The following is a 13,166-nucleotide window of genomic DNA, read 5'->3' on the forward strand; positions in this document are numbered from 1 at the left end:
TACACAAGGCAATACGCGTGCCTTACACAGCAAATAACAATACTGTTTTCAATTCTTCATAAACTCTGCCACAAACGAAGACTGACACAGAAACGTTACCTCTAAAAAAATATTCTGCATCTTGCCCATTCCTTCAGAGATTGTACTCTGAATAAAATTGTTGCTTAATTGACAGTCATGTCATGAGGGGCCATGAGCAATATAAATGGCTACTGTACAGTCATCGAGTCTTTGTTCAAACAATAATTAAGTGTTGCTTAACCACAATACCCAACAACTACTGTATTGTATACTGAAAGGCCTTAAAATGCATAGTGAAAACTGTTCGCCACATTATGCTAGTACAAAATCACTGAACAGCTCTCCTCTCCCAAAAATTTAAGACATTGAAATACTTTCACGACAATCTCCAGGTACTCAACATTCCGTCAAATGAACACTTTCTGCGCACACCAGTCAATATGCCACTCCAGTGTCGGCTTCATGGCAAAGCCTGCAATCTCAGACTAAAGTGACCTGAAGCATCCAAACACTTGGTATCCATTTTTTTCCACTCACTTGACTACTGAGATTCTACTAGCCCTTTCAGACCTACCACATTAACTACGGCAGAGGGAAAAGCTCCTGCTGGTGTCTGCACAGGATTTTATCAAAACTGTGTCAGAGGTAGCTGATTCACCCGACTAACAATTCGACATCCATTAAGCGTGGCCCGCATGGAGCGTTTTTCCGGGCGATTCGTCGGCGTCGACGGCACCGGAGCGTTTTTTTGCCGCCGGAGAGGACGCTTTTGCAAAATCGTCGGGTTCTGGCGGAACAGAAAAAAACGCCGATGCTCCGCCGACGCTGGGAGAGGGCAGCAACAGAAGGCCAATGAGAACCGGAGCGGGCGTCATGTGATTCTGGACGGAGCCTCGCCGGCCGAGCAAGACGCACTCGCGAGCTTGAGATGGCACTGCAGCTTGACCCACAAAACTGCGTCGCGCTTCCCGGAAAGACGGGTGTTTGGCACTCCGAGGGTGCTTGGGTTTCGGGTTTCTCGCCCGAAATGGCCGAGCAGCGTGTTGTGTTTCGGAGGAGTCGCGTTTAGCTGGCCGTGCCGTAGCGTCCCTCAGGGGCACGTGTAAACGGTAGCGCCATCTAGTGGCAAAACGCCAAAGCACATCAACGCTGTGTTGAAGAAATTTTTATCCGTAATTACTGATAACTAGGGTGTGTGCATTGTGAGCCTTTTTTCGTCCCAAGAAAAACTGCAAATAGATGAAAGTGTAACAAGTGACTAAAAGCTAGACAACTGCTTTGCCAGGTGTCCTTCTTGAGAGGTAAACACACTGCATTTAGTTAGGCCTAAGAGCTTGAAAATTGCCAAATTATCTGAAAAACAGGGGGCTAGTTGTCGCTTATACCTCTACGCGTGGACGAGAGTGTGCGAAATGAAATCGAACCGCTACCATTTGAGCGAGCTATCGCATCAAAGAATCCAGCGGTGACATGTATTTATTCCGAAGCGGGCGAGCAGGGCGCCGCCATCTTGTCAACGTATCCCGTAACGTGGCCGTAGCGCGCGCCGCTCGGCTGCTGACCATGCGGGAGTGAATTCATAGACGCCGGCGCGGGCGTCGGGCGCGCGACGCGATTTCGCGGGCAAAAGACGCTCCATGCGGGCCAGGCTTTACTAATCAACATCAGATGTCAGTATTGCATGCTGTGATAATGATAGCATAAAATGGAATAACTGAGGTAGTAATGCAAACTGTATAAAGTAGTAGGTATAATTCTGCACCATCCAGGAAAGTACCTTACCTTTTGGCTGGTGAGAAGCAGCAACTTTAGAACTCTTTCCTTTCTTCCGCTTTTCCACCCACTCAAAGCGGAACTGCCGTGAACCAATTTGGACAACGTCCCCATGGCTGAGGAAAGACTCGTTGCCTACATCTTCCCCATTGTGCTGCACGTCAGCGGTGCCAGTGACATTGACAACATGTGCCTGCATGAAAATCTTAGAATTAGTCCCCATACAGCAATGTAGAGTACCAGCAATATAGCTTGAAGGTTTGATAGCGTTGCAAAGGTCAGTGTACAGCACCTTCGTGGTACAAACCACTATCTTCTAACAGACAAACTCCGCTTGTTCTCAATACTTAGCATGTCCCACAATACAAATTGTAAATTGTGGGGTTTAGTGCCCCGAAGCGACAAATGGGCTATGAGGGACACTGCAGTGCAGGGCTCTGGATTAATTTTGACCACCTGGGGTCCTTTAGACGTGGGTCTTGAAATTATTATTAAGGATACTGCAATCAAATTAGGTGCATATATGTGTTCCTTCTTTCTGTAGTTCCCTTACGGGTCGTTAAGACACTTTCTATATTTTTTGGTTTCGATTGAAATGGGGCTGTAGCCAAAGACCTGCCATCTGGAGCTATGATAATTATAATGCTGTATATCATCATATAAAATATTAAACTCTGTCCAAGCACCATAACTATGCAGTACAGTTAGGTGACATTATGGTTCACAAAATTTGAAATTTTCGACTCAGCCAAACAAAAACAGCATAGCTCCACAGTTTAGTCCTTTCTGAATTCAATGGCATAAGATTAATTGAAATTGCAGTATCAAAACATGATGAAAACTTCCGTAAGACAACTCATGTTGGCAAAAGACACGCAGCTGAGAAAATCACATTTGAAGTGCACACGCCAGCCATTCAGAGGTTGCTGTAGGGGCCTCAAAAAACAACGGAATACGGACATTCCAAAAAAATTTCACAGTAGTGAGTAATACCAGGTAGTGGGGCAGGGACCTAACTTTCAAACAAAACCAAGACTGCAGCCATCAGGGTCGCGGTCGTGGGAATCGACAGGTGCGAAGTCCTGCCACATTTCGGTCCGAAATCGCCATTTCCGGGCTTCGTAGGCGCAAAATATATATATATTTTTGTAGTTGGAGGTTGAATTTAGACCTTGAACTTTTTTAGGCAGGAACTTTATAGTGTATTGATCCTGAATATACCATTTTTTGATCATTTCAAGACCCACGTCCCCCTTGACAAGCGCTAACCTCACACACAGTGACTAGCATTTTGCCTCCATCGAAACACTGTCACCAAGGCAGGGATTGAACCCACGTCCTTGGGCTCAGCAGCTGAGCACCCTAACCACTCAGCCACTGTGGCAGGGCATCACAACACAATACAGGGAGCAAGAAGTGGATATCATTTGCTGTATTGAAGCTCCAGGTGAGTATGTCTGACAGCATCAACAAACACTTCATGTGAGGCAGTTTGTTGCATGGTAGTAACCTGTCTGCTATTGAATGCAACGAGATTACCAGTGCCACAGGACCTAATGCATGGTGAACAAAGATTTCAGCACTTCAGACTGTTGAGCATGAAGAACCTGCAAGGACCATCTGGCTCCGTACTGTGCACTGGAAACACTATACTTGCATTGTGGGTTTTTTGCGCAAAAGACACGACACAAAGAAACGAGGTAGACAGGACTTTTGTGTCGTGTCTTTTGCGCAAAAAACCCACAATGCTTAGGCACCAACTAGCCTGCAAAAACATACTTGCAAACTATACTTGCTTCCCACAGAAAAGGAAGCCTCCAATCTCAATGCCATTAGATCATTTTTTTTGCCACCTTGCGGCACGAAATTTCTGCTTGCCATGTAAGCCATGCAAGCTCACAGCTGACAGTGGGCTGCACCTAGCAGTGATTTCTTTGTTTCAGCTGGATTTGCATCTTTCATGTCGCAAATGGGGCAGTTTTTTTATGCCACATAGCGAATGCAGTAAATAATACCTCGCGAACTAGTGAGTGGGGTAGCCTGTCTTCCACCACTTTTGTGCAAATGTATTTTGCCACAAGTAGTAACATACAATAATCTTTTTTTCGTAATTTCAAGCGTAATGCGAATTTTCAAAATGAATATTATTTCCACGACCCTTCAGATGTTTACTTGAAACGATGCGGCATTTCGATGTTGCTATTTGCATCCATAATGACAGTCTGTATGAAATTTTGCACATCCCTCTAAAAAATTAACTGCTCGTACTTCGCAGGAAAACTAACAAATTCCTGAATGTTATTTAGGTGGAAAAAAAAAAATGTTTCTTTTAAATCGAAATCAAAAAGGCGTGTAAACAATACCTTATCAGAAAACCTCGCCAGGGGCATACCAACTTGGATTATAATATGCACAGCTGCCATTTAATCTGGTTGCGCACGCCTGCTCAAACTGCCAGGCGCTCCCAGCTTATCTTACTCGTCGCTGCTTAATGAGGCAGTGGGCCGTTGCCGTGTAATCTTCAGTCCCTGGCCGTTTCGATATCTAAACGATAATTGTAACCCCCACATCCTGCGCTGTAACTGTCAATTTGTTGCATATTTTCATGCCGCGAACTCTGAACTCCAAGGTGTCACAGATGAACCACAGCTCATCACACCACAGTGCAACAAGAGCACGTCGCCACGAAACGTGGCGTTATGCACACCTCCCGCCTGTGCAGGCACACGCACATAAAACCTAGAAAACAGTGCCAGCCATGCAAAAAATGCATTAAATAAAGACTGGAACTCTAGATAATAAGACGGATTTAGAGTAGTGGAGACTTACTAGCATAGATATGTCCCGGCTCAGTGGACGCCGGCTACGCATATGCAGTAGGCCCGCCTGGCCGCGCCCATGCCACTGTGTGTGCACAGGCATCGTCCGAAAAACTGGTACACATCAATGCTAATACGACTCTAGTATGCTAAATCTCTCTATTCACAACTTGTGAAATTTTCAGCGATTTTACAGAAAAACACAATTTTGTTTCAATTTCCCTTCAATACCACTTACTGTGAGCTTACTTTTCCAGCATCCGCGCTTTTGATTCTATGAGCAAATAGCAAGCTAAATGATGTGATATAAGTGCAAGATACTGTCATTTGGAAACGTCGCAACGTTGGGCCGCGGGTCTGCATGAACTGAATATGTCGCAATTTCCCAGTGTTTATTTCCAAACACTCTGAATAGTAAAAGTTTGGTGCAAATCAAATAGTGAACAAGTACTATCCACACATACGTATGAAAAATCGAGATTGATATAGACCGAAGCTTTTTTTTTCTTCAATGTGCAAGGTTTCTTATGTGGCAGTGAACAATGGCAGTAATTATTTATGGTGCAACTTATGAAGAATCTCAGACAGATCGCACGGAAATTCCACCTTCAACATTAAGAACCATTTTGCTCTGAAGAACATCTTTAAGCACCATATTTCACTAGGCAAAGCAAGAAAAAACTGAAACGATAGGCCACTTCCATGTGCTAGACAACAGCTGGCAGCCAAGTGAAAATGGTGTGAGCCAAGATAACCTAATACAAATAAAAGGAACCCTACAGTTAGGTTGCAAAGAATCACTCTTAGAAAGCAACAAATCACAATGGAACATTTGCTAAGTGAAGCACAGAGATACTAGACTGCCTAAAGGCAGGCTACTAACACTGGGAAGACAACAGTGCCAGTCGACAAATTTTTCCAAAGATGAAACCATCGACTTTCAGCAGAAGGAAAGAGAAAGCAAGACAGATAAGGACATATGCTTGTTAAGGACAGTGGCCACATGCCACAGTGGGAATAGTAATTTTGCTCAGCTGTGCACTTATGTCTGTGTGAAGGTGAACAGAAACAGACATTCTGAAGAATTATATTGCATTAATAGAACCCAAAGAGGTCAAGATAGAATTCCGAGTAGACTAAGGAGCCGGAATCAACCTGCATCAGAGAAGAAGCTTACAGGGACAATTTGCGAACTCCACTGCAGCAAGCAAGCATACACGTAGCACCGTACGAATTGAATGCAGCCCATCCAGTGTTGGGAGTGTTTCAGGCCAACATGAGAGCTCAACACAAGAACACAGAGTCAAATGTTTGTTATCAAAAGAGAGCATGCATCCTTGCTAAGATACAAAACAGCAACACTGGTCTGATAAAAGTTCTATATGGAATTGCCAGCAAACCACACACAGATGCCAAGAGGATTTCCAAGCCTTTTGCAAGTTAATAGGAAAATCAAAAAACAACTAAGAAAATATCCAAATCAAATAAGATTCAAGACCAGTGGCCTGCCCTAACAGAAAAGAGTAGAAAAAAAAAAGAGAAAATTACAAGAACTTGACACTATAAGGCAGCAGCAGGACTGACAACATGGGTCTCTGACAGTAATTGTCCCTCAACAAAACACCCAAAGTGCAGTTAAAATGCATGCAGACATGAGGAAACCAGATGTTGCCATCAAAAAAAAAAAAAGAAGACATGTCATGACACAAGTGCAAGACATAATTGGTATCCTGAATGAAGCTAAATACTACTTTGCAATATTCGGCCTGAATGGAGGTTATCACCAGCTGGAATATGAGTGAACAGAAAACCACATTCTCAACACACCAGTGTGTGAAGATAAAAAAAAAAAAAAAGACTTCCCCTTGTAGTAAATGCAGCAGCAGAAATCTTCCAAGACATCATTTGAAAAGTTCTTCCATACAATGACGAAATCATCACCATAAGCAATGACATATCAGTCTCGACACTCTCTCGAAGGGCACTTATGAATGGCTTTGCCACACGCAAAGGACACTGCAAGAGGCTGGGCTAATGCGGAACATGAATAAGTGCATGCCTTTGGCAACATTCTCAAAGTCAAATTGGGCATCACAGCAGAGGCTGACAAGGTGGAGGCAGTCGAAAGCAGGACCCACCCATACAATCCCTCAAAAGATCGCTGGGAACGGTGAACTATTGCGGGCAATTCATCCTACACCTCCGGCCCAGACTGTCTATCCACTATGTGTGCTTACTCAAGTAAAGAACACATTTCAGTGGACCAGACGAGAACAAGAGCCCTTGACCCAAGAAGAGAATGGCAGCAACCCACTCTCCTGACCACTACAACAGCAAAGAAATGTGCCGCACCACAGATGCAGAACAAGAATTATTTGGCACAATGCTGCTGCAAGATAGAACAGACAAGAAAATTAGCATTCTTGTTGACTACAGCTCAGTACTGACTCCTAAAGAGAGACATTATCCTCAATCAAAAGGAGACATGTTAGCAACAGTGTCAGCAGTCATACACTTAAGGGTATACAGCCAGCATGTCTCCATCCTCCAGAATCTGAGTGTAAATTATCAACCAGATTAGGCCATGTAAGTTGACGACTACAAAGTTGAATACGTATCAGGAGAAGGGAATCTGGCTGACTAGTACTCAAGACATGCAAGAAGTGTTTCATCTCATAAATGAGAAGGTCAAACCATTCAACAGCGCGCACTCTTAGTGTACCACCTGTCCCCAAAGCAATGACGATCAATGTGGGAAAAGGCCTACAAGGATGACCAACTGGTGCAACAACTAAAGGCCATCCAGGATATAACAGGAAAGCATCTGATGGGGCAAACACTTGTTTAGAAGCCTTTTGCCCAGACTTGCCAAGAATCCATTGAAAACAATGTCACCCGAACAATAGCAATCACACACAGAACACACTTGGGCATCATCAAACCAAAGAGCTCATCAGGGAAAAGAACCGGCTTCCCAGTCTTCACTAGAAAGTAGAAGCTGTCAAAGAATTGCAGTGCATGCCACAGCACTGAGAACCTTGGCAGGTACTATCAGCCAATTTCAGGTGAAAAGTACAGCGTGGCAATGATAGAAGGGGCGTTCAAGATTCCATCCGGTTGCTACACTTGCAAAGGTGCACAACCAAAGAGTGACACCCAAAATGCTTGAAATATTTGCCACTTATGGACACTACTGAAAATCAAGACATACAGCGGCCTATTTTGCAGCTCAGAGTTAGTAAAATTCACACCAGCGAATAGGCTCGAGCACCACAGAATAACTCCACAGTGGCCTAAGGCCAATGAAGCATACACGAAAAGCTGCAGTGAAGGAATGGGAAACAGAACTACAATAGTGTTGCCTCCAAGAGAAAAAACTAAAAACTAAGCTTCCCCAGGCCCTTCACAAGGAGGACAATAACCTCCCGAGAGTATACTGAAAAGAAGCAGTACACTGTTCCTTATTCACTGTGGAAAGGACATCTGTTCTCATGATTCGCAAATTGACAATGACTCACGAGTCCCATCTCCAGGCCACATGTAGTTACAAGAGTACAGGACCAGCACTAAAGGCATCAAGACGAGACGAGGACTTTTCACTACAAAGCCCCTGCGAACCCCAGCAAGCCAAAGGCGACTGGCATGACTAAGTCAACCCAGCTGTGTCCACCAAAACAGATGGAAAGACAGCACGGCATGCGAACTCAGTGGAAAGCCCTACAGCTCCAACCGAAATGAGCAGCATCCCAAATCATGGATACCAGCCAGAAAAACGAGAAGACGCTAACATGTTGCAAATGCTATTTAGTAGAGTACTAACTGGGACATAGGCGTCTTTTGCAGGCAGGAAGGAAACATAGTTTATGCACTGGAACTTCGGTTATGTGCCGAAAAACATTTCACGACGGATTAGTACAGGCTTGGCGAACAATCATAGAGATATTGCATTAAAAGCCTTGATTATATTCCTTGATACAAAATTACACATTTTACTTCAAACGACGGCCTGTGGGAACTGCACAGAATGCAAAACGCTGGCATTGCACTTTATTGGCAGAGATGCGCGTGTATCAACGCGATCCGGTGCATTACTGCCTCCAATGGTTTTACTGACAGCTCAGACACTACACTTTACTGACAGCTCAGACACTACACGTTTTACCCGCAGCTATCAGTGCGAGGCTAGTCTTGCCTGGCCTGCTTTTTCATTTGCTTCACTGGCAAAGGTGCTGCGGAAATTAATTTCAGCAAGAGATGAGCTCAAGTCACTACGGCTGTTCACTCGTGACGAAAGGCCCATTTGCTTTGCCCGCAGCATCGCCCGACGTGACCCGCTACAGTCTCAGTCGTTCTCCTCCTCCTCTTACCACCATCTGCATACCTGTCTTATATGTAGCAAAGCAGCACACACCCTGGTCAGCAGCTTACTTCATTCTAAGCTAACCACCAAGCTGCAACCCCTCACCGCTTCCCTTCTCAGCTGCACTGTTCACCTCACCGATGCACCGCCAAGTAAACCTTCCCAATGCAGAAAACTAGTGTGTGCAGTTCTCGAGGTAAGCGCCCCACCTTCGTCGAAATCTACAAGGCCTCAGATGTCACCCACAATTGCCATTGATGTGTTCGCGGAAGGTGTTGTGATGTGTGCTCTCGTTGATACCAGCACTGCTATGGACATGAATCTCTGCTGACAAATCAAGAAAGTTACGACACCATTCTCTGAGGTTTCTTTTCGCACTGCTAATGCCCAGCAAGTCAAGCCACTCAAAGCGTGCATAGCACAAGTCGTTACACAAAAGGCCTTGTACACCGTTGAGTTCACAAGGACGGGTAGTAAATGAGCATCATCGTGAGACCCACGAGGATATCAAGGACAGTAGGCGGCAGCAGCAAGTTCTTGCGGAGGTCCAAAGAAGTGGACGTAAATAAAGCTGTGATGGCTGACGAGGCAGGACATGCAAGAGAAACAAGCGCTGAAGCTTCCGGTACAATTCAATCCTCAACTGTCTGCAGTGTTTATTCCTGCATGAAGTTATAGTGCTGGTGGTAAGCGGTAAGAAGATTGGACCTTTTTTATGATCAGAGGTGGCTAGATCGAAGGTGCTTTCTGCTGAAACTTTAGTGCGGACCAGCCAGGCCTAGGAACACCAAGCAAGCATCCACTGTCCCATCACACAATCCAAGCGAGCATAGGATTATGGGATGGGGGATTAATAGTGGCCAGCAATGACCACCCCACATACGATGCGCCAACATGCACCTGGTAGAGCAGCATACTGCAAGCATGGGTGTGCTCATCCCACATTCACCGCCAGCGAACATCACGACTTCTTTTCTTTTATGAAGCAAATGAAGGCACTGCTGACTAAATGGTGAAGAGACAGTGGTTCTATAAGAAGTTTGAACAGAAAAACATGTCACTGGCATGATCATGCCACTCGTCACAAAACATCTGCGATCAGTCGAGCAGTCGCATTTCTGATGTGTTGTCGGAATCCTCGTTTTCGAGGCGGATGCGGCACCTACTTGATGCGTAGCGACAGGTTAGCATGCATGCCTCATCAGCACCGAAATGCCCCCTGGCTGGATGGTCTGTGTACTAATTCTAGCAGAAAGAATAGAGGGCCCATTTATAACATGCAGAGAAATGAGATATAATTCATTTTACCAGCCAGAGTATAGCAGGTGCATTTATTACATGACTGCATCCACTGTGCAAGATTTCCTATAATACACAATTTCGAGTGGCCCCCTGAAAGTTGTTTGATCAGGGTTCTCCTGACGCTTGAAATAGAAGGGACACCAGACAGCTGACACCAAGCTCGGGGAAGAACGAAACCAAGGAATCTGAAACCACAGAGCACGGCAGACAGAAGAGCAGACTGCGAGCGCCAAGACAACAGCCTAGCCTGTACAAATGCGAATGCTCACAACAAATCAGTTGAGTACTCTATTCGGCCTTCAAGAGAGACCAGCCAGCAAACTCCCTCCATAAAAACTCCTTTCTTAAGGAGGTTCCTTATCCTCGGCATCAGTGTGCTACAAATCTTAGAGGAGTGTAAATCATAAAAGCATAAGACGACACACGGCTGAAAAATAGCAATTTTAGTCTAAAAATAATATTTCTGATTTATGCTTGTTTTATTATGTGCAATCCTTCATCTTTCACGTCAAACAGTACTAGAGTAGAATACAGAAGTGGAATTGCTTATACCAAAACTGCGACACAAATACGCCAAGTGACTGAAATATGACCAGTGCTGAGCTACTTTCATGGCCGCAACAAATTTGAATAGCACCGTTTCCTGCCAGTGAGATGTTTCAGGCAGGTAGAGACAGCCTTCCTGATTCAAACGAGTCTTCCAGCAGCTTCACAGCTCGAAAAAGACATCAGAAACGCGTTTCTGGTGCCTCCCGAATCTGCGTCACCACTGTCTCTTTATACCACTTGGAATGCATTTTCCTTCATTTATCATTCTCATGCTACCTCAGAGCTTGTGCATTACATTCTTGAGCCACAACATAATTAAATTTGGTATGGTCATGCTGTATTATAAGCAGAATGCAGCTGTACTATTTTTATTGGAATTTCTGGTAGCAAAAGTTATTGAAATTTGCTACAACCATTGGAGCCCCATCAAAGAGACATTCTAAAGAGTGCTAATTTTTAAGAAGTCTGGAAATTTTATACACAGAGCACTTTTTCCTTACAGCATAAAAGGAATCACAGAGAGCAAAAGGAGATATTTTTCACTGCCCTCTTGTCTATACTGACGACAATAGGTGCACAAAAACACCCCTATATTTCAACTGCATGATTCGCAAAAATTAACAACAGATTTAAAAATAACAGGGAAAAACCTATCAACTGTGAAATTTTCAGTCACCTGGAACAAATATTACCAAAACTGTTTGTTCTGGAGCATGTCCCCCTGAAGACCATTTGGAACTTTTGTTATCATTGCAACTTGGGAGCTTAGTAATTCAAAAAAAAAAAAAAGCATTCAGAGCCGGCAAGGAAAGCTTAAATTAGCAGAATAAGCTGCCAATACACGTCATATAGGCATGCACACATACACGCAGACAAAAAATTCCTAAAAACACTATTCAACAGCTATTAGTAAGCAACGTTCTGTGGTGACAAATAAAAAAACCAATCAATCCCTGCAGTGTCTCCACAGAATTGAATTAAAGCAACATAAGTCAACAGAAACACATATTCACCTGCTTATTTTTGTCCACAATGAACAGGCAATGGGTCGAACCAGCTCCCCGTATGTAGATGTCACAGCCAGCGATTCTAGTGTAACCAAGATAGAATTAGTTTCAGGGCATGCCTGTGGTGTGTACAACTTACTAATGTTAGAAGTCCTGCCACCAGTGCAGTGCACGACAACTTTTTCTTGCAAAGGTGCAAAAGCTACAGAACCGAAAAACGCCCTCTCTTCCTATACAGCTGAAAACAGTCCCTGCTTGCAGTTATTAGCTCTCTCTTAAAGCATAATATATTGTCATATTCATTACTTAAGGCATATTTGTAACAACTGCAACTTTCAATGTTGTAGGTCAAGAAAAAAAACACTTTTCTCAATTGCAAAATTGCTAGGCACATCTAGTCGCAAGGAGCTTCTAAAAATGCTGCCAACTGCCCCAGCAAAATAGTGCCAGTACCGTGGAAAGAGAAACACACCAGGAGACCTGGTGCACTGTTGTGCAGTCGAACACGGCCAGTGTCAATGGCCATCGAGTCGAGGGCCTTCGAGATTTTCGATCGCCATCGAACTCGAGGGAGTTGTGATGCTACTACATGGCAAATCGCTACGTTCGGTAGGCAAATCGCTACAATCGCTACGTTCAATTTCGCACAAATAAATAATTTTTGTAAAACCTAACTAAATGTTGAAATACACTGTTTTTGCAGTCATAAGGCACGTTCACACTTGTCCAAAAATCCGGAATGCGAAGCGGATTCGCTTGATGCAAATACTGGGACCTGTTCTCATCTGTTGACGCCCGGGTGAGGAGGAACTGCCAAGCCACTGCTGTTTCTCGCTTTTGCACACCACGTCGGCGCTCGCGGAGTACACAGATACAGTGAGAAAAGAGCATAAATTTAAGCTGTCTACGTACCACAAGCGTATGCATGCTTACATATGCTAAATGCACGCGCATTCGCACTTTTATTTCAGCGTATGCTAGCACAGACGCAAAAATAAACTCAGTCTATAGTGCCGCCATCTGGTTGTCAGGACGGGAACCATTACTGTCAACAAACCGACTCTGTTCTTAAGCCTAGAATCGGCAGAATCATCACTCTAAATAAACAATAAAGCAAATTTATCACTTATGCGCTTCCTTATAGGCAAGGTGAGATGAGGCGAAAGACCGGTGCCCCATTTATGACCAGTGAACGGACTGAAAAAGGCAGCAACAACGAGAATTCAGTTCGAAGCGAGGGGTTTGGCTTTGAAGGGCGCTGCCATGTTTGTCGCCGCGCGGCAGAAATCAGCCTGGGCCGATCGGCTTCTGCGATGGAGAGCATAAAAATAATGA

General features: G+C 44.4%; 1 protein-coding gene across 3 annotated transcripts in view; it reads right to left on the bottom strand.

The window, feature by feature from the left end:
- LOC149349962 (uncharacterized) overlaps positions 1 to 13,166 on the bottom strand; it is a 33,851-nt gene that overhangs the window by 15,974 nt on the left and 4,711 nt on the right. For all 3 annotated transcript variants that reach the window (XM_089578939.1, XM_089578941.1, XM_089578940.1), the window contains 2 exons: positions 11,838 to 11,913; positions 1,804 to 1,987 (listed from right to left, as the gene is read on the bottom strand). In XM_089578939.1, the coding sequence (XP_089435065.1) occupies positions 1,804 to 1,987; positions 11,838 to 11,913 (260 nt within the window). The remainder of the gene's footprint in view (positions 1 to 1,803; positions 1,988 to 11,837; positions 11,914 to 13,166) is intronic.

Source organism: Amblyomma mixtum, chromosome 3 (assembly GCF_055824585.1).
Source record: "Amblyomma mixtum isolate Tamu chromosome 3, ASM5582458v1, whole genome shotgun sequence".
Lineage (NCBI taxonomy): Eukaryota > Metazoa > Arthropoda > Arachnida > Ixodida > Ixodidae > Amblyomma > Amblyomma mixtum.